The sequence below is a fragment of the Myotis daubentonii genome, chromosome 14, assembly GCF_963259705.1.
Source record: "Myotis daubentonii chromosome 14, mMyoDau2.1, whole genome shotgun sequence".
In the NCBI taxonomy this organism is placed as follows: domain Eukaryota; kingdom Metazoa; phylum Chordata; class Mammalia; order Chiroptera; family Vespertilionidae; genus Myotis; species Myotis daubentonii.
This window is the reverse complement of record NC_081853.1, coordinates 19,080,497-19,101,242: the sequence shown is the minus strand read 5'-3', so window position 1 is coordinate 19,101,242 and position 20,746 is coordinate 19,080,497. Positions and strand designations below refer to the sequence as shown.

The 20,746-nt window shown below is 56.7% G+C and overlaps 2 protein-coding genes across 2 annotated transcripts; both read right to left on the bottom strand.

The window, feature by feature from the left end:
- Window positions 1–1,499: 1,499 nt before the first annotated feature.
- On the bottom strand, window positions 1,500–15,313 carry ITIH4 (inter-alpha-trypsin inhibitor heavy chain 4). Its single transcript, XM_059663557.1, has 22 exons — window positions 15,171–15,313; window positions 13,810–13,970; window positions 12,825–12,929; window positions 12,529–12,691; window positions 12,282–12,392; window positions 11,660–11,788; window positions 10,847–10,963; window positions 10,418–10,586; window positions 10,208–10,333; window positions 9,845–10,026; window positions 9,583–9,768; window positions 7,998–8,137; window positions 7,595–7,749; window positions 6,956–7,009; window positions 6,423–6,557; window positions 6,180–6,239; window positions 5,895–5,996; window positions 5,441–5,599; window positions 4,526–4,700; window positions 2,712–2,866; window positions 2,493–2,589; window positions 1,500–2,051 (listed from the first exon to the last, which is right to left on the bottom strand). Exons 1-22 carry the CDS (start codon window positions 15,258–15,260, stop codon window positions 1,976–1,978), a joined length of 2,847 nt encoding a protein of 948 aa, XP_059519540.1. The 5' UTR covers window positions 15,261–15,313; the 3' UTR covers window positions 1,500–1,975.
- A 3,028-nt stretch (window positions 15,314–18,341) lies between these two features.
- On the bottom strand, window positions 18,342–20,554 carry LOC132215296 (musculoskeletal embryonic nuclear protein 1). Its single transcript, XM_059663304.1, has 3 exons — window positions 19,955–20,554; window positions 18,828–18,960; window positions 18,342–18,647 (listed from the first exon to the last, which is right to left on the bottom strand). Exons 1-3 carry the CDS (start codon window positions 19,961–19,963, stop codon window positions 18,541–18,543), a joined length of 249 nt encoding a protein of 82 aa, XP_059519287.1. The 5' UTR covers window positions 19,964–20,554; the 3' UTR covers window positions 18,342–18,540.
- Window positions 20,555–20,746: the final 192 nt, after the last annotated feature.

The window sequence follows — 20,746 nt, the reverse complement described above, 5'->3', positions numbered from 1 at the left end:
GACCCCTGCAGCACCTGGTGGTTCCTGGGTGGCAGCTGCCACATAGGCACTGTCTGTCATGGTGGCCACAGCACTCTGCCCAGGGACTGGCCCAAGGAGGTGCTGGAAAGCACTCAGTGAACAAAACAATGAAGGGCATGGACCTACTGCCAATCGTTCACAGAAGGCACCTGCCCTGCTGCTGGGCCAGACAGTCACCCAGGACTCCTCTGCTGTTATACAAACCCCACAGCCCAGCGCAGGCGGTGGTGTCCCAGAGGGGTGAGCTGGGCGTGGGCCCCGTCTCTCATCTTGGTAGATGTGTCAGAGATGGAAGGTCGAGGGAGTCCCCAAGGCGGCTCCCCCGTCTCACAGCAACAGCCTGAGACCCTGCCAGCCAACCAGGCAGATGGAGAGGCAGTTGGAGTGTGCCTGTGCGTTTGGCAAACCTGCTGCTGGAGCCCCGCTACGGGCCTCTCCTCTGACCCTCCAGAAAGACTCACTCAGTAAACACCCTGTAGAGCTCAAGAGCTGGGAAAAGAGCTTTCCCCTGCTGACCTGGTTTGCTTCCTCTTCACAAGCAAATGAGCTCATTTTCTGCTTTCCTCTGGCAGCGGGGAAGCTCAGAGCAAAGTTCTGTGCTGCAGCTTCCCCACGAGGGTGTCACAGATCCAACGCTCCTCCTGCTTGGCTCTTCTCTTATTCCCATGGGTTTTGTTTAAAAAAATTTTTTTTAAATCCTCACCCAACGAGATGTTTGATTTATTTATTTATTCATTTATTTATGTATTCATTTATTTTTATACAGAGAGAGGGAGTGAAAAAGAGAAATATCAATGTGAGAGAGAAACATCAACGGATTGCCTCCTGCATGTGCTCCAACTGGGATCAAAGCCACAACCCAGGTATGTGCTCTGACCTGGGATCGAACCTGCAACCTTTGGGTGTACAGGGTGATGCTCCAACCAACTGAGCCACCTGGGCTATAATTGTTTTTTAAGTGCGCTCTGACTGTGCAGAAATTGGGTGGCATCTGGGGGTGACTATCCCTGGGGCTTGGATCGGAGAGGATTTAGAGCTGGGGGCTGGGTCACCTCCATGGGACAGACACTTCCCTCCTGGAATGAGGGCCTCTCTCTGTCTCCTGTCTTCCAGGCCTAGCTCCTTTCCAGGTGGTGAGCACAGGTGTGAAAATCAAATTGCATCATGCAAGTCCCATGGGAAAGGTGCCCAAAAGCTTGCTGAGAACTTCTACCCAGTTCACTTTTTTTAAGGGAGGTAGGAAGAGTCAAAACTGGTTTTCATGGTCCTAGGTGGTTTGGCTCAGTGGATAGAGTATCGACCTGAGGATTAAAGGTCCTGGCTTCAATTCCAGTTACGGGTATGTTCCTCGGTTGCAGGCTTGATTCCTGGCCCCAGTAAGGACAGGTGCAGGCGGCAACTAATCAATGTTTCTCTGTCTCTCCCCTTCCCTTCCACTCTCTCTAAATATCAATGTAAAAATATTCTTGGGTGAGGATTAACAAATAAAATAAAATAAAATAAAATAAATAAAAACTGGTTTTCAAGGACTGAAACTGAACCTCTGCTCCCAGAGGATGTTTTCCGGCCCTAGGCCCCAAGCTCGGGTCTGGAGTGACATATACAGGGGTGGTTCAATCTTTCTAAATATTAGTTTCCATTTTATGAAATGAGGGGAGTGGACCAAAAGCTCCTCAGGGACCTACTAGCCACAGCCTCTGAGGGCTGATTGTGGGAGATTCCAATGTCACATGATGCTAAGTGTTCAGGAGGAGGTTCTACAGCCCTGGGGTTTGGCTGGATGAAACCAGAGAAGCCCACTCCCTGAGTTTAAAGTACCTGCCTTTATTTGCAATAAGTGGAACTCCCCTCCCCATCGTGGTTGAGACCCCACAGGTGGCTGTGGTCACAGGATGACAGCGCTCGTACACAGTGGGGTGGCATGGGGTGGGCGGGGGGTATATAACTCCTGATATCAGAACCAGAGCTCGATAGACCAGCAGGAAATCTCTGTTCTGGGCGTCCCCTCTTGGTAATCCAGCTTGAGCTTTCTGGGATGGAGAGACAGACACACAGACACACAGACAGACAGACAGGTGGTTAGCAAATCTCAGGTGTGATGGGATGAGAGTGAGAGAGCTTGGGTCGGGCAAGTGGAAGGTGGAGATTCAGGGCCCCTTAGAATCCATCCCAGCACAGGCTGACAAGGCCCAGTCACCCAAGGGCAGCCAGTTGTTCAGGGTCCAGGGTTCTGAGACTTCAGGGAGTTTGCTAATGCCCCCAACTCACCCTTAGTGATCTCTGGCTGGGGTGTTTTCTGTGGGTCTGAGTTGACCGTTTTGTGGGTCACACTGAGAGCTGGGTCAGACATGTCTAAAGCATAACCTTTCACCCGACTATCTCTAGTTCCCAGGCACGGACAGGGGAGTGGAGGCCCCAGGGAAGAGCTCAGCCTCCTAGTCCCCACCCCTGGCCTGTTTGCGTGGAGTCACCTGGTGGCATTGAACTCAAACCCCCGAGTCCACAGTGTTCGCTTGCTGTCATCTGTGGCATCTGGGGGCCCCCAGGCAATGCGCTGGTAAAAGCGGCCTGAGAGACAAAGGGTGGGTCAGTGAGGGATAAAGACACGGGGACTGGGAGACACAGGTACTGCCTGTTCCCAGGCAGAGCTGGATCTGAGGATGCCCTGAGCCAGGGTCATGGGCTCATACCAAGGAGGCCGCCGACGTGGCTAGAGAAGCGGTCAGTGTCCCGCAGGAGCAGCCGAGGCCCCCGCCCAGGGCCATCCCAGGACAGCAGGCCGATGGTCACTTTGTCTGGGCTGCTGAGCAGCAGGAGCCCCGCCTTGTCCATGGTCATCTTGAGGCTGTGGGGAAACCAGGCTCCTGAGAGAAGGTAGGCATGGACACACCCGCAGGGGACCCTGGCGGTTGGGGTGGGGATGGGTGGGGGAATCCAGCTGTGGCCTTGAATGGGAAGTCCATTACACATTCTCCTTAGCAACGGGGACAACGTGACGTTAATGATATCTGGTGATCCCAGCATTTATAAAACAAAATAACGGCTCCTTCCCCTCTGTTTTCTTAGATTTGGTTCCCCTTAAATTCGTTTGATATGATTCCTGGGTATCGGACACACTCTGCCGGTGCCAGATTCTCTTCACGATCAGTGTTTAATTGTATGTTTAACATCTAGAAGGGCAAGTCTCTTCTGATTCTATGCCCTTCTCTTTTACTTAAAAAAATCTGATTTATTACCTTTTTGGTTTTCTTGGGAATGTTTGGCTCCTTAGAGCACGTTGAACAAGACCCTGCTGGAACTCTGAGTTACCTTAATGGACCTGCACTAAGTTTACACAGGCTCCAAGGGACTCACTACAGGACGTGTGGTCTGATTTTCTTCACGGAGATCTTCTGTAGCTCGTGAAAGTGTGTGGACCCTGTCGCTATGATTAAGAGGAGCTCTTTATTCATCTTCTGGTGCGCAAGTACTTATCAAGTAACAGGCAACTTTAAGATATGGTATGAAATGGGCGATTTTCAGGTGAGCCCCTCAGGTTAGCTAGGTGCTCACTCATTTGTCAGGTGGAAACCAGTCTCTACTGAGGGGCTCAGTTAGGGGCATGGACAAGGCTCCTTGTACTCAGCACGGGCTGGACTAGGAGGGCAGTGCTCCCAGAGGGCCCAAGCCTTGGCCCGCTCCAGGCCCCTCGTGACTTCTGGACCCGCAGAGCTGCCTCTGGAAGGCTCGATGGTGAGGCAGCCCCACCCAGAAGAGGTCGCCATCCACCTCCCTTACCTGCCAGCGCCAGGTGTTTGATGGACAGTCTCTCCCCATCAGAGCTTCAGGAGTGAGCTAAGAGAGACTTTCATAGCCTCCCCCTGGCGGACAGTGCCTTCCAACTTCTCACTGCTGTCATCATTCCCTCACCACGGAGACAGCTGCCCTCTGGCATGCCCCGTGGGCACCACCCCTTCTAATGAGCAAAGTGCTCCCCTGCCACCTTCCCTCACTGGGTCTCTCCTTAGCCTCTAACTCAGGCTTGGAGAGATTCTGCCCAGGCATGAGTGAGGAAACTGAGGCTAAGAGGGTCTCAGCAGCCTGCCCAGGGTCACACAGGATTAGCAGCAGTGTAGCTCCAAGCCACTGTCCCCTGCACGGGACAGTGATCTGGGTTAGGTGTGGTCATGCTGGGGGACCCACATCTGGTCCCCAGAAGTGCCAGGCTACCCAGACCTACATATGTGGTGGCCAATGAAAGGTCTGTGGGTGGATGTATGAGTGCAAGGGTCACGGTTCAGGGGCATGACCGTGCGTGAGCAGCCAGGTCCCCAGGACAACCGCTGGTGCCCCCAGAGAAAAAGAGGTATGGCTCTGCCCAACCGGTGGGGGCGGCCCACTGCAGAGGACTCATGCCCAGCCCAAGCACTTCATCCCCAAGCCTGTGGCCTCAGGTCACCGGTCAGCACTGGCACTGGCTAAGGTAGCCTGAGAGGTCATTGCTGGTACGCCGCCTGAGGCTTACCCAGGCATCACCATGAACAGCGTCTCCTTCCATTTGTACTGAGAGCTCCTTTGGTAACTCGTCACTACCACGTGCTCAGGGGACACATGGACCTGCAGCTGGAGATTATTGAAAGTCACCTCGATCACTGAGAACTGGGCCTTCTCCATGTCATATTCGCCAATCACCTCGAGACCTGAAAGAGCCGGGAGCAGAGGTCAGAGGCATGGCCCACTCTGATTACGTCCCTGAGAACTGCCCTTCACCAAGCCCCTCCTCACTGCCCTTTCCCAGCATTCCCTCACACTGGAGTCTGCTTTCCACAATCTTTTCTCTCCTCCCTTGGTTGCATTTGACTTTGGAAGCACCACAAATCCTCAGCGATGGACACTTTCAGGTGAGCCCTCTGAGAAGGGCGATCGTGTCTGAAGTCCATGAACATTGATAAAGCGCATTAGTGTGCGGGGCCCTGAGCTAGGTGCCGTGGCCAAGAGGGAGATGGCCAATCAGCGGTCCGCGCCCTCAGGGAGCAAACAGACTCTAGGCCTGGTGTGCGGAGGTGGGGACGGTGTGTGAGCATCCCTGGGTGCTGTATGTCACCACGTCTGACTTGACACCTCAGCTCAACCAGTACGACCCTTCTGGGGGGTGGGGAGCCGGTCCGGTCAGCACACCTCCCTCCTCTTGCCTTTCATCTCCTCCAGACTCTCTATGGTCCCACTACCATCTTTCAGGGCTCTGGGCTTCTGCCAACCTCGGCCTCTCACTACTAAACCCCCACTTGTCTGCCAAGGCCCAGTCACTCCTGTGTGACCCCGTGCAGCCTGATATGCCCCTCAAACAGCCCTGGCCTCCTCTTCTGGGCTTCTGCCTCTAGCTCGCTTTGGGCACTGGCTGCAGCGGGTTTCTCCGGAAGGTGACTGCTCAGGGCCTCACCTTGGTCAGGGTCTGAGAGCAGGAGTAATAATGGCCCACGGGTGCGCTTAATGTCCACACAGAGCTGGTCCACACTCTGCCCAGGCAGAGGCAGGATGAAGGTCGGAGCCTGGATGGGGGCTGGGGCAGCAGATGCGGTTCTTGGGGCAGGTAGAACATCTGGAGGGCAGCGACGGGAAGGGGGGCTCCGGGGGGGCAGGCACCTTACCTGGTGGTGGGGCTGTTGGGCTTGTTTCTGAAAGAAAAAATCTTTGTTTAGGCATCGCCTTCCTCACAGTTGGGGGCAGGGGGAACTGAAGGATGGGATAGTGTTTAAATGTGGACAGGGTTCCTTCTCCACTTCAACATTGAGAAACATGTAACAGGTTCCTAGAGATCCCCAGGGCTCTCCCATCCCAGGGTCTTCCTGTATAGGGCGGTCGTCCACTTCAGGGAATCTGGTCTGGGGGCGTACCTTCCATTGTTTCATCCAGGTAATCAAACACCACAGTGGGACCGGAGGAGAAGGAAGATGCTAGTACAGGATTGGCCGGAAACGGAAAGGGAGAAGGCAGTCAGGTTCAGTCCTCCAGCCGCCACGGCCACCTGCACCCGCAAAGCTCCAGCCCTGCGACCCCTGCCCCACATTCCCCCAACTAGGAGAGCACACTTTTAGGGAAAACTGAGGACACAGGGTCCAGCCTGGTGCTGGGCTGGGTCTGAATCCAGACTGGAGATCAGAAACAGCTCATGGGGCCACTCATGGATTGGGGGAATGGTGGGAGCCTTCCCTTTCTAGAAGGTTCCATCCTGAGCCAGCCTGCAGAGTGTAATGAGTCTGGTTCAGTGAAACTAAATGACACACTGCTTCATGTCAAGCCCCACAGCCAGTCTGCCTGGTCGGTGCCCAGCCCTGTGCAGGGTGCTTGCTCTCAACCAACTCTACAGGCAGGCTTACCATCCCCTTGGGGAAATGAGGCCTCGAGGTCAGAAAGTGGCTCACCTATCCCGCTTGGTAGCCTCGGATCCGGATCCGATTTAGAGATTGGAAAAAGATAATTGGAAGGAATAGGAAGTCCAGGTGGTCCAACACTCATTTCGGCCACGTCATGAACTCGAGCGTACGGGGAAACTCCAGCTTTACAAAGATTGACCCCTTTGAACAGTCTTGGCTCAAGCAGAGTCATGGGTCCCCACCACCAGGGCTCTGGGACCCACCCCGGGAGACGCATGTACAGAGGGCAGATGGCTCCCTTCCCCACACCCACCACTCTGAGAGCCTCTCCCCCTTCAGCCAGGAGAAATTCAAAGCCAGAAAAGGAACCCTTCTTGAACTCCTCCCACCCCGCTGGGATATCAGTCACTTCCAACTACCTTGTCCTCTGAAGTTTCTTCTGCCACTAACAAAAGTTCCAGCATGGACACACCTGAACTTGAGTCCCAGCCCTGCCACCAGCCAGGTGAGCCAAGCAAGCCACTCACCCACAGTCAAGGTTCTGTCAATCTCCCCTCCCCCTACCTCTCCTCCTTGGTTACCTGTTGATGTGAACCCTGTGTGTCCCATGGCTCTATGTCTGAAGACAGTGCGACCTGGAAATCAGAGAAACCTGGGTGTGCATCCAGCTGGATGGGGACTGTGCCCTAGCGCCAGGACAGCCAATATCTGAACGAACAGGTGACTAAATGCACCAACGTGCTTGGGCAGACAATGCCCCCTCCTCGCAGCAGGCTGGGCTGGAGACGCCCTGGCCAGCAACTTTGTGGGACTGGGGTCCGAGGTCCTGAACCAGCCACATGTCACCAACGGCAGCCTTTGAGGTATTAGGGCCTTACCTGAGGAATCCTTTCCTGGATAAAACAAAAAGAGAAGACAGAGAAAGAAAGTGAATGAAAGATGGGGAGAGAGAAAGACACTATTGGGTAGTTTGATACATTTAAAGTGCTTATTTACCCTTGCTTCCCCACCCCAGCACCACAGAGCTGCAGTGCATTTGCGAGGGTCAGGAGACCTGGCTTCAGTTTCCTCATCAGTGAAATGGGATGCATCTCCTGGAGGTTTGGGGCGTTTGTGTGGCCGGGTTAGGGTCTTGGTCAGGGTGAGGGGGAGGGGTTGGGGGGGAGAGACTGGGTCAACACTCTGTTGCCACAGAGCTAGGAGCCCGCTGTCACACCCACCATTTTCCACGGGCTTCTCAGCAACTTGAGACTGTTCTTGGCCTTCAGGTTTGGTGACCACCATGGATGTGAGGGGGGTGACAAAGCTATAGTTGAGCGACAAGCCCAGAGCTTGGGTCTCCAGGGCCTGCTTCTCGGCATCGGATGCGGAAACCCTGCAGGTAGAGAGCATCAGAGGGCCAGCAGGTCCTGGATGCCTAGCTCCACTCTCCCTCCCTTCCAGACCCTTGGGGGTGGGGGCGGGTCCCTACTGGCAGAGTCTGGATCTCAGACACCACTCCATGACCCCCCTCTCTCCATACCTAGGAGATGCCCAGGAGTGTCCCACCCATGAGGAGCTTGGGGAGACACTGAGGCTGTGTGTGGCCGCCCCAGCAGGCCCTTGGGGGCGCAGGCCACTCACATTCGCTCCAGGAGTTGGTGGATGGTCAGGTACGCCCAGAGTCTCTCCATGAAGCCGTGGAAGATGTACTTGGGCTTTTGAAACTCCTCTTCCTGCTTCGCCACCTGGGACTCCATTTGGAAGGTGATGTTCTCCGTGGGCTGGAAAAAGGGGCCCAGCCAGGCGGCAGCAGTGAGGGCCTGATGCCCGCACCTGGCCTGCCGCTTCCCAGCACTTCCATGAGAAACCTAGTTGGGACTGGGCAGGTCCCAGGAATTGGCTGTGAGGACTGCATTCCCTTCGAGTAGGTGGGGAGCAGGGAGGGAGTTTAGGGGGGTTAGGGGCTCAGCTACGGAGCCTCCAAGGATGAGAAGGAGGTGGAGAGAAAAGGTAGGAACTATCACAGGTGCAAAGCCAGGGACTCAGATCAGGTGCAGCTTTTGGGAGGAAGGACAATGAGGACGGGATCTGGACCCCAGGCCAGTGCAGAAGCAGCAGCAAATGCATTTATAGCAGAAAGGGTCCCAAGACGGCCCCACCCCAAAGATGGAGACTCTGGAAACAGAGACAAGTGCCTTGCCCAGCAGTTATCGCACAGTTCGAAAGAGGGCTCAGGCCTTGATAGGGTTTGGAGCCCCTTGTACCCCATTAGGCTGCCCCTGACTAAGCTGGTGCCCCCTGCTGGGACCAGGCACTGTCCAGTGGTGACAGCGAGGCATGTGCCCAAGTTTCAGGTGGACCGTTGCTTCCTTCCCCGGGGTGGGGCCTTCTGCTCTCAGGCTGACCTGGCCAGCAGCCTGGGAAGTCGGGCGTGTGGGCAGAGGAACTCCAGCCTTTCCTGTCACAATTCCCTGGCGGCCAAAAGCCTTTGCGATGTTGACCAGACCCCATCCCAGCTGCTGGAGACGCCCTCCCCTGTCTCTCACCAGAGCCGGGCCTGCCACACCTTTGTCACCTGCAGGCCACCTGCACAAATGTCCTGTCCACCCGCACAAATGTCCTGTCCACCCGCACAAATGTCCTGTCCACCTGCACAAATGTCCTATCCACCTGCACAAATGTCCTATCCTGCACAGCGATCTATTTGAAGGTTTTCCTTAAGTGAAAGTTAAACAGACTAACACTCTTGACTCGGCCTTGTCCAAAGTAAGACTACCAGTTAGATGCTAGGTCTGCGGTTGGAGTTCTATTTCTTAGAAGATACATTAGGATAAATATGTAATTACTCAAACAAAGACATGTCACCCCCTTAGTCACCCTGTGTTCTGCACTTTGGGAACTCCCAGCCTCCAGGAAAGCACCAGCAGCTAACATGAACCTAGCCCAGCCGTGGGCAAACTACGGCCCATGGGCCTGATCTGGCCCGTTTGAAATGAATAAAACTAAAAAAAAAAAAAAAAAGACCGTACCCTTTTATGTAATGATGTTTACTTTGAATTTATATTAGTTCACACAAACACTCCAGCCATGCTTTTGTTCTGGCCCTCCGGTCCAGTTTAAGAACCCACTGTGGCCCTCGAGTCAAAAAGTTTGCCCACCCCTGGCCTAGCCCCTCCGAATGCCTCTTGCAGCCACCCTTCCACGCCAGATGGCTGGCCACACTCACCAGCTGCCCGCTGACTGTGGCTGAGAGCACATCAGGGCTCTGGGCCCGGAGCTTCCCGGCCACTACCATCTCAGAGCCCTTGAAGAACAGCGGGAAGTTGTCCTGCGTGACCTCCTCCACGGCATTGCCTGGGTACTCGAAGGTCACTGTGGTCAGCAGGGGGTTGGCCACCTCCTGGTAGAAGTCCTGCAGAGTGGGGGGTGTCACGCGGGCCGGGCAGGGTCGTCCCTGACTCACCCAGCCCTCAGGGGTAGGCTGGCACCTGCAGCTGCAGGGCGGAGTCCGAGTCCTCGTAGATGCGCCGAGCCAGGCCGCCGTTGTCCAGCGCCAGCTTCTCCAGGAAGGCGTAGCTGACGTCGAAGCCAAAGCCCAGGCAGAAGAGGCTGTACTGACCGCCTATGGCCTCCTGCACATTCTTCTGGATCTTCGTGGGGTTGGTCACGCCTGGACCCAGTGTTTGGGGACAGGAGTGAGAAAACAGGGATTTGCTCAGGGGATATTTTTGGAATCTCAGAGCCAGAGAGGCCTCAGGGATTCCCTCCCTTCCCCAGGTCCCCCAGCAAGCCAGGATGGAGCCCCAGCGATGCCCTCTGGGCTGTGCCCTGAGTTGCCGCTGTGCTCTCACCCACAGTGGGGTCGCCATCAGTGAGGAGGAGGAGGAGGGAGACGCTCCCTGAGGGCAGCTGCTCCTCCCGGGTGGCTATGTCCAGCAGCTGCACGGCCAACAGCATTGCATCGTTGATATTGGTTCCTGAGGACACACAATCCCAGGATGGCTCTCAGGTGGAGCTTGTGCCCGGATGCCCCCACCCTGCAGGGCTGCCCTGGCGCTCACCTCCCTGGGCCTGGATGCTGTTAGCATATTGCTTGGCCTCCTCCACGTTCTGGGTGGAAGCTGGCACTAACAATGGCTTCCACGGGCTTGCTTCACTGCTGAAGCTAATGAGGTTGAAGTGGTCTTCGGGCCTGAGGTTCTCTAGGATCTTGATGAGAGCTTCCCGCGTCTGGTCAAGGGAAGGGGAAACAAGGTGGGTGTCTCAGTGGGACCTCCTTGGGGGTTCATGTGCCCTTGGGCTGCACCCCGGGCCCACACCTGCAGTGGGAATGTGGTGAATGCTCCAGGGGCAGGACCAGCTCCAACCTGGGTCTCTGGAAGCCTCCTACCCAGGAAGATGGAGGAGGGAGGGTCTGCCTGCTAGACCAGAGCTGATGGTCTGAGGCATCTGAGAGTTTTCAGGGCTCTACCGTGGCCTGTGGTACCCACCTGCTGGATTTTCTTGCCCATCATGGAGCCACTCCTGTCGATGACAAAGATCACATTCTTGGGTATCTTGGAGAGACCCTCGGGGGCAAAGTAGTGCACAAAGTAGCCATTCTCGATCTATGACCAGAGTTGAGACACACCCCAATGATGAGAACTGCAGCGCTGCCCTGCCCTGCCCCACCCACCTCCTTACCCCAAATCCCTGGGTCCCCATCCTCTCTTCATTTTAAGCTCCTCTGTCACAGTCCCATTGCTAACCTCCCCAAATCCTCGTCATCTTTTTTTAAATTCTTTATTGTTGAAAGTATTACAGATGTTTCCCCTTTTTCCCCCCCACTGAGCTCTTCCAGTCTGCCAGCCCCTCCAGTCCTTCACCACCCTGTTGTCTGTGTCCATGGGTTATGCACATATGCACACAAGTCTTTTAGTTGATCTCCTCCCACTCACCCTCACCCTTTGGCCCCCTGTCTTCCTCACTATCTTAGGACTCAGTCAAGCTACTCTTTTGCTGAAACCTTCCTGGCTATGCATGACCCACTAGAACTCTACTCCACTTTGCCTCCTATTCGTTTGAATATCTGAGGCGGTTTAGAGGTAATAAACCTTCTTTAGCAGATGAAACTTTCTGCCTCTGGAAGGGAATTCTTTCAGGGACAGCATAACTAAACCGCATGTTTTCTGTCTGTGGCCTTCGGTGCACACCGACCAGAAGGAGCAGTTTTTTTTTGCCTTTTCTTCTGCAAAAGCCAGCCTCAGGCTCCTGAGGACGGGTGGGTTTCCTGGTTATTCTGCTCTCCCCTGGAGCCCACGCACCTGAATGGAGCCTCCAGAGAGGGTGCGGTTCACATCATAGCGGATGATGAAGTCGCCATCCACGACTGTGTCCTGTTGCTCTGTAGACTTCTGTTGCTGGGAGAGCGTCGGCTTGAATCGGATGTGAGCCTGGAGGAAAGTCCGACTGGGCTGATGTTGGGGGAACAGCGAGGCCACACTCACACCCCTCACCCCACTTGAGAATCACCCGGGATGAGAATTCCCCGTAGGTCAAATCCCAGGGAACTTTCTCTCGGGCTGGGCTGTCAGGTGGACGGCCTCAGTACAGTGGATGGGTGTGAGCGAGGAGCCTCTGCTCCGGAGCCGTGTGAGCAGAGCCAGGGCTCAGGATGTGTATGATCCAGCCTCCGCCTTTCCCCCTGGTCCTGGGACCCTCAGGTCAGTGTCCTCTTCCAGTCGCCCCCTAAACTCAGGGTCAAGCCAGCACCCACCGTCTTCCTCTAGGCCTTGCCCTTATCTCCCTCATGTGAGCGCGGACACAGAGACCTCAGAAGCCCCCCAGCTGAGAGAGTCTGCCCAGTTGTCCCACTCTCTGGGGATCCAGGCTCACAGGGAAGCCTGAAGACAGGCCGCTACCCTCCCACCCACTGTGGAGGCCCACCTTGGTCTGGTTCTGTGAGACGGTGAGGGCGTCTGCAAGCTCATTGGTCATGAAGGTGCTCTCTGTCTCCAGAAAGCTGATGCCCTGAGGCTCAAAGATGTGAATGTCCATCTGGGAGAAGAAGGGGTCACTGGGTTAGCCAGGAGCCAGGGCTGGGCCTCACAGGAGGCTGAGGGGACAGGGGGGCCACCCTCAGCTGCACAGGGGTCACCCAGGAGGCCTCCTGGGAGGAGGAGGTTCCAGGTACCTGCAGGTGCTTGACCAGCTGCTGGGGCTGCACTTTCAGCAGCAGCTCATACACTCCCAGGCGCCGCTTGAGCAACTCCTCATACACCAGCTCGAAGGTGACCTTGGCAGCGGGGGCCACACTCACCGACACCTGGAACTGCTCCATCTTTCTCCCAATGGCCCTGGGGGAGGAGGGCATCAGGCCTGCCCCTCCACACCAGGTAGGGTATGGACACTGGAGGCAGAAGCAGAACTACAGGCAGGGACAACTTCTGCCCCACCCCCACTGGGGTCTCCCGCACCCCTTGGGCTCACTTGACGAGGCCAGCGCTCTCCCCCCTGGCCACGGCCGCACTGTACTGCTTCTGGGCTGCATCCTTCTGCTTGATGTTCCCTGGGTACGTCACACCGTCGATGATCCTGGGGCAGGAGGGTGGGTGCTGTCAAGAGTCTGGTGGGGGGGAGGCACTCTCCAATCCCACCTCCTCCAGGGAGCCTCTCTGGGACTTGCTGTGCCTCCTGATAGAGTGACTCCTACCTGGACTGGACCTCACCCATTTATCATGCACCTACTGTGTATAAGACTGTGCAGGGCCCGGGTTAAGGGCGGGCAGCCTCAGCAAGGTGTGCCAGGCCTCCATCTACCCCAAGGCATGCACAATGGAAATGAACATTCGTTTTACTGAACGGACAGGAGAGGAAGGTTGCAGAGGAGACAGGGCTGAGCTAAGTCCTGGCCTCTCTTCTCCCTTCCACTCTGGCCCCACATTCCAATTGCCCCTCCATCTCATAGACTGTCCCAGAGGAACCTGTCGACCACCAGCATGGGTTTTCTGAGCTGCGCTTGCACCCAGCCAAGTGCCCAGCTGTGTGGGGCAGACTGAGGAGGAGGGAGATGCCAGGCTCCCAGGCCAGTGGGAGACACAGGGCTAAAAGGCTTTGAACCCTCTTCCCACCAGCACAGGGCAGGGAGGAATGCAGAGGTGGGTGGAGGGAGGGGTGAAAGGAGGAAGGGATGGAGGGATAGATGGAATATGGAAGGAGTGAGGGAGGGATGGGGATGGAGGAAGAGATAGAAGGAGGGAGGGGTGGAAGGATGAAAAGAGGAAGGAAGGGAGTGTGGGATGGGGGAACATCTCTGGGAATAAGTTCCTGATAAAGCCTCTGGTTCCTGTCCTGCCTGCAGGGGGAAGCACACACCTCCTGTCAGGAGGAGGTCCTCTCTCCCTGAGGGACATGCTGGGAGGGGATGGCAGTGCTGGATGGGGAGGGGATGCGGAGGGGGCGGGAAGGCACCTACATGGAGAAGTTGGTGATGAAGGCTTTCTTTGGCAGCTCTATCTGGAAGGTGGCCTCCTGCATGGAATCTGCTCTGTTGACCACCCTGCTGGTGATGACCGTGTGGGCAAACCGGGAGGAGACCCTGGAGTCCACAGTGAGGCTGTAGATGTCGATGGCATTCTGGAGCAGTGAAGGAGGGGGGTGGAGCTGCTTCAACACCAGCCCTGCTTGGAGCCATGCTCTTCAAGAGCAGGCCTTGACCTAGGTCCCAAACCAAGCCCTGGCCCTACCCAGACTGAGCGATGGATGCCTCAGGAAAAACCCCGTGAGGCATTTCACCTGTGGATCTTTCTCTGAAATAAGAGGCAGCTCTGTGCTCCATTCCCCACCCTACAGTGCCAGGGGGCAGGGGCCAGTCTGTCAACACACAGGGGATGGAAGGTGGAGCCTGAGCCCCAGTGTGTCTGGGAGGGACTCTCACTTTTCCTGGCCCCGGTTGGGATCCGGAAGCTCAAGGTCTTCGCTCTGAAGTGTCAGGGCAGCAAACAAGTCCTTTGATTTCTGGTGACCAGAAATGGAGGAACCGCTCCTGCCAGTCCCCACAGGGGCCTCCAGGAGCTGGGAGAATCGGGAGATGACCAGGGTCCAGTCCCTAAGAGCTGGGAGCCTTCTCCTTTGCCCCCTTTCCCTGCAGCCGTGGGCAACACCCCCAGTTGCCCTGCCCTGCAGCCCAGGCCCTGGCCCTGCAGAGACGGTCAGTCCCCTCAGATCACTGACCCAGGCACCTACCCTTCCACCCAGGTCTAAGGTTCGCATGTGCACACATGAGAAGCCTTACACATCTGCCAGCCTGCATACGACACACTTGTGTACATGCCAGCTCTGTTCACCTGCACACGCTGCCTAGCAGAGGTGGGTGCCTGGCTGAGCGGCTTGTTACACACCTGAGTGTCCGCTCTGTGCCAGGCACTGTACTAAGCACTTCATAGTGTTACAGGTTCCATCTTCACAACAAACCTCCGAATAGGGTCTATTACTACCCTGCTTCACCGATGAAGAAAGGGAGACAGAGGCAGCGTCATTACCTTGAGGCCATTCAGCCAGGGAAAGAGGGCAAGCTGGGCTCATGATCCCCACTCCCACCCTGCCCCACTGCCGGCCTCCAGGGGCAACTTGCTAGACAGCAATTCCTCACCTGGAACATGGACTAGGATCACCCCTTCTAGCGCAGGGGGTTGGGGTGTGGGGAGAGGGGGTGTGTGTGTCCATAAAACCCTGGAGACATGCCTGGTGGATGGTCAGCACCATTTTTTTGCACACACACCGATCTATGCTCACTTGCACGTTCACACACACACAGGTGCCTGAGGCACCCGCTACCTTTTGGGCACCGGTGATCTGGAGGACAGCCAGCAGCGAGAGCAGGACCAGCACGATGCCACAGGCACGGGCAGGGCCTGGGGGCTTCATTTGGGCTCCAGTGCCTGGCAGGCTGCTTCTGAACTTGAGAGAAAGTGGGCAATGAATTAGTAACCTCCTTGCTGCTCCGCCCCTCTGGGGGCAGGTTCCAGAAAAATTGGAATTAACAAGCCAAACCTTGCAGTGGACTCAGATAAGTGAATGTCCTGTGGACCTTGGCTGAGGACAGACACGTGCACAATAAGTCCTCAGTGACATCAGGATAGGTTCTTGGAAACGGCAACTTTAAGTGAAATGATGTTCACCTTAGAAATCAGTTCAGTTCCTGTGGCCAATTTCTGGTCACAAAGCATCACCAAACTTCTAGATAAAAATCCAAAATGTTGAAATCAGTGTGAGCTATTCTTATATTTAAGAAAGATTCATAAAACCAAGTGAGATCATGCTTTTCCAACTTGCTTATTCCAGTTTAGGGGTTCGGATGCCCAAAGCCTCTCCCAGCAGTTCAGTGTGTAAAAGGTGAGACCCCAACCTGGACAGGACACCCCTCCACCAAAGGTCACACTGACACACACCCACACTAGACTGGAACGATGGAGACACACCGGTTCACCTCACGTGCACATCTTGGGGATGTGGGAGGAAACCATGGCGAAAACCCAAAGACATGGGAGGCCAATAAACTCCACACAGTGGCCCCACTAGGAATTGACATTTTTCCTCATCAACATCATAACCTAAAGAGGCGGAATAAAACGACATTATTCCAGGACCTGCTATACTGAGGAAAGGCAGGCTCACGTGGGAGCTAGGTACTGGCATACCTTCTGAAAGGTCTAGAACCTTCCCAGGTCACCATTACCCTTTACACCAGTCTGTCCACCAACAAGCGCCCTGGGGCCTGGGACAGAACAGGGAACCAGCCCACTCCCCATCAGCCAGCCTGGAGGAGACCGAGGGGTGGCTGGGAAGAGGAGGGCGGGGGCAGCTTCCGGGAGGAATGAGCCTGCAGGCCAGGTTGGTGTGACTGGGCAGTGGGGCCTACAGGCCCTGAGCACTCCTTGGGGTGTCTGAGTGGGGCAATACCTGCTGGGGTCAAGGCAGGGTGGATCTGCCTTATTTCTGGGGTGAGAGAGGCTGGGCCCAGGAGACCCTTCTCTCTCCTGGGGCCCCAGGCTGCTGTTCAGGCCCCATTATTCTAGCCTGGGCTCTGGGTGCAACTCCAGCAAGGCCCCCAACACAAGACCTGCACTTTGGCAACACAAACCGAGAGGCCTCCCTCTGGGGAATTTACTGAACGTGTGGAACAAACCAGAAGGGACAGAGCTCCTCAGGGGGCGATTCCCTGTGGTGGCCTGTACACACCGGTGACCTGCATGGAGGTCAGTCATGCCAAGGGATCCATGAGTCATGGATTGAAGGGGAAAGGGCAGATGGCTGCTCTGTCAGCACACCAAGGCAGTGCCCTTGTCACCAGCCCAGACCCATGGACGGTGGCCCCAGCCCTGGGGTAGGATTACCGATGACTTTAGATTTTCCTTTAATAAAGTTGAAATGATTTTTTTTTTTAAAATTAGTTTTAAAGGAAGGGAGGCAGGGAGAGAGGGAGGGGGAGGGAGGGGGAGAGAGAAAGGAAGAGAAAGAGACATGGATGTGAGAGAGAAACATGTACCCGCTGCCTCCTGCAGGCACCTGCACCGGGGATCAAACCCCCCACCTTTTGACGACTCTCCAACCGAGCCATACCAGCCAGGGCTAAAGTGGAAACGCTCTAAAAACAAAGAGCAATAAAAATGAATAAATAACAGGATCCAGACACTGCTGGTGCGTGTGCCCCTGGTGGCTCAGGGAAAGCTTAGCCCATGGGCCAATGGGCACAGATGGGGTAAAGATGCTGCAGACAATTGTGGCGGGTGCCACATCCTGGGCTGGTGAAGGAGGACTCCTGACACTCGCCTGGGGAGGGAGAAGGGCAGTTATCTTGGGACCCTGGGCAGTGACGGGCCTGCAGAGGGCTGGGAGGGGTCTCCTCCATCAGCCCTGCGGTGGCACTGGGAGAAGGGCATCCTGGACTTTGGAGCTGCCTGTGGTTGCTCCCCTTCCTTCTGGGGACTCCAGCCAGAAGCCTCATCTCTGTGCATAACGGCACCGCTCGCCCTTCGGCTCTGATATGATTGGCATCACAGGGGGGGCCATACCGCCTTTGACACGCTGGGGGAGGAGGCTCCCCAAGGAGCCCAGTGAGCTGGCCCAGGCCCTGTCCCCACAGAAGGTCTGCTCCCTCAGGGCGGAGAACACAGGCCAGCCTGAGAACAGCTATATAAGGAGGCGAGGGTAGGCCAGGACGTGGGAAAGGTTCAGTGCAGCCAGCTCAACCTGCCCAGGGGACAGGCAGGGCAGGGGGCCTAAGGGCACAGTCCTCAGCCAAACATAGGAGCCCAGGCCCTGCCAGCCCAGCCCTGGACTGTCCGTGGTCTTGCTGTCACAGCTGGACAGGCCTTCGTACTCCCTGAATCTGAGAGCTCCATGCACACAGGGGACACTGAGGCCTGAAGAGGAAAAGATCTCACACAAGCCCAGAGCCCAGACTTCCCAGGCCTCAGGCAGAGCTGTGGGAGGGACAAAGGGAGGTTCACCTGGAGTTGGGAGGTGAGCAGCTCAGGAAGCAGACTGCCACTGGCCACAGGAGCCTTGGAGTGGCTTTGTCTGTGAGGCATGCAAGATGGTGAGGAGGCGGAACAAGGGCGCAGGGGGAGGCGGCCCGCAAGGTCCCTGGCTCTTGCAGAGCCTTGGGGTCCTGAGGAGCATCTGGCTGGCTTCTGTGGAAGGCAGGGGGAGGGGCAGCCCAGGCCCACCTGCTTCACTCTGTACATGTGGCCTGTTTTGTGCACTGGGGCTCAGCTCACCTCCCTTGTCACATACAAGGGGAAACAGCCTCAGAAGAGGGGAGATGGTCTGAGGTCACACAGATCAGCACCAGATCCCCACACCTCAGGCTCTTGCTAGGATGGAGCAGTGACAATAGCACCTCAGGATCATAAGGACCCTCTCAAAGACATGGAGGGTACAGACCATGCCCACCCGCACGCAGGGCCCATGCCAGTTCCCAAGGACACTCTCCAAATGCCAGGGCCGCTTGGGCATCCTCTTTATTGGTGTTTCCCAGGGCCTGGCACAGAGGGCCTGGGCTGACAGGCCAGGGTGAGGGGGGAGGTGTGGCAGTCCCAGAGGCAACAGGGGAGCAGGGGTGTGCTGGCATGACAGAGTTCTTGGGAAAGACTCCTGTGTCTACGTGTTGTCAGTGCCCAGGGGGTGGCGTGGCGTGTACTTCTCAGCCAAAGACACTCTTGGCAGGTCCAGCCTTCGGCTTATCAAAGACGGTCTCAGTGCCGGTCCGCGTGCGGCTGAACACAGATGGTGCGGCAACGCCGGCTTGCTCTGCGGGCAGGATGGGGAGGTCAGAGCCCCAGCCCAGCCTCCTGGCGACAGATAGCCTCTTTTGTGGGGAGCCCCTGAGCTCTGGATTCTTAGAAAAGACCCATAGGACCCCCCAGCTCACCCCCTCCTACTGACACACACCTGCACCCCCTCAGCCCCCAGTCCCCTGAGAACACTCACCACACTCCTGCATGACCTGGTAGGTCTTGGACTTGATCGCCTGGTTCTTGGTCAGGTTCCCTCGGGCCCCCTTCAGGTCCTCCTCCTTCACAGGGGGGCGCTTCTTCTTGATGGGGGCTCCCTCGGGGCCAGCCTTGGAGAGACCAGAGCCTCTTAGAACCCAGGCCTTCAGGCCGAGACCCGTTCATTCCCACCTCTTTCTGCTCACTCAATTCAAGCCAGTCCAAGGCCCCATTCATCCAGGAAGCCTTCCAGACGATGCATCGCCCCCTGACCCCCCAACCCTGAGTCTCTCTGTCCTTTTCCCCAGACTGGGAGCCGTGGCCTCACACTGTGTGCCTGGCTGACCAAGCTTGAGCTTGGGCACAGTGGGCAAAGGGGAAAGGCGCTCGCTCTGAGGTTGAATTCCAGGCTTTCGGTGAATACCAAGACCTGCTCTGCGGGGGGTGCAGAGGGTCCCTTGGGTTTGCCCCTCTCCTCCCAAACTGCCAGGATTTACCTTGCGGGCTCTGGGGTGGGAACGGGGTAGAGGAATCAGATGCCCATGAAGTCACATTCCCGTCAGCATCTACCCATGGAGCAGACTGGGACACCCAGCCTCAGTGTCTACCCTCCCTCAACCCCAGGTGTCCGGGAGTCTGAGGCCTTCCTCCTTCCTAAGCCCTAGGGGCAGGCGCAGACTCCCTGGTCCCTGAGCCTTGGCTGGGCTCCTGGGCAACACAGTATACCCTACAGACAGGCATCCTTCTGGAGGCACCCGGGCAGAATGTACACCCACAGATCCAGCCTCACATGTGCGCACACACGCACACACACACACACACACACACACACACGGCTATAAACGTGCACAAACTGCCAGTTCCGCGAGCAGCTTCCTCACATCCAAGATCTAGAAGTACCACCCATTTTCCCTACCCCTCCTAAGAAGCCACGGAATGCCATAAACCCAAGCTGAACAGGGTCCCTCAGATAAGGTGGGCGGGGACTCCCCACCTCCCAGGGGTTGCAGAGCTCCTGTGTTTATGCCTGGAGCTCAGCTCAAGACACAGCTGCCAGAGATGACCGTGTCCAGCTGTCCACCCCCCACCCCCACCGCACCAACACACCGTGCTGGGCCCTCCTACCTGGGACATGGTGGGTGCTGAGTGAGAGCTGCTCCGAAGGCTCCTCTCTGGCAGCAGTAGCTGGTGGGAGAGATCTGAGTGCCCAGCCCTCCGGAGCTTATATAGTCCCCTTGCGCGTCCTGGGAAGTCACTCCCCCTGCTCCGGCCGGCTCCCCGACCCCGATGATTCAGGTCCACACAGCCACTGGCTTCAGAGTTTATTCTCGGAGATGAGAGGGGATCGCTGAGCACTTCTGCCCAGGGGGCTGTGGCCCTGGTGACAGACAGCTGGGGAGCCTGCACCCTCAAGAGACAGCTGCTCTACTTCCAAGCGGGAGGTGCTGGGACTGGCAGCGACTCGTGTTTATGAATGTGGGTGCTGGAATGTGTGTGGCAGTAGGGGCTGTCCATCTGTGACAGTCCATCCCAGGCTGACCGCTTTGGGCTTGTTTTTCTTTCTCTTCTACCCCTCCCCTGATTCCAGAGGAAAGACACCCGCCCTGCAGAGCAGCAGGGCGGGCCTCCCTGACTGCCTCTCGCGAGCTCTGCTCACTGCGAGTTCCCTGGGCTCACGGTGGAGCACAGGGCACCCCTGGGTCACGGGTGGAGACTGCGGCCACAGGAAGCCTGGGGAGCTCTCCATCTGTGGTCCTGCTGATGCCCCGTCCTTTGTCTGGCTCCCCGAGCACGTTCAGCAAAGGGATGAAGAGCGTAAAGGACCAGGAGGAAACCGTACTTTGTGGCTGAGGGTGAGCTGATGGCAGGAACAGCACTGAGCCCCCGAGACAAGGTCACCGACAGGCCCCTGGCCTG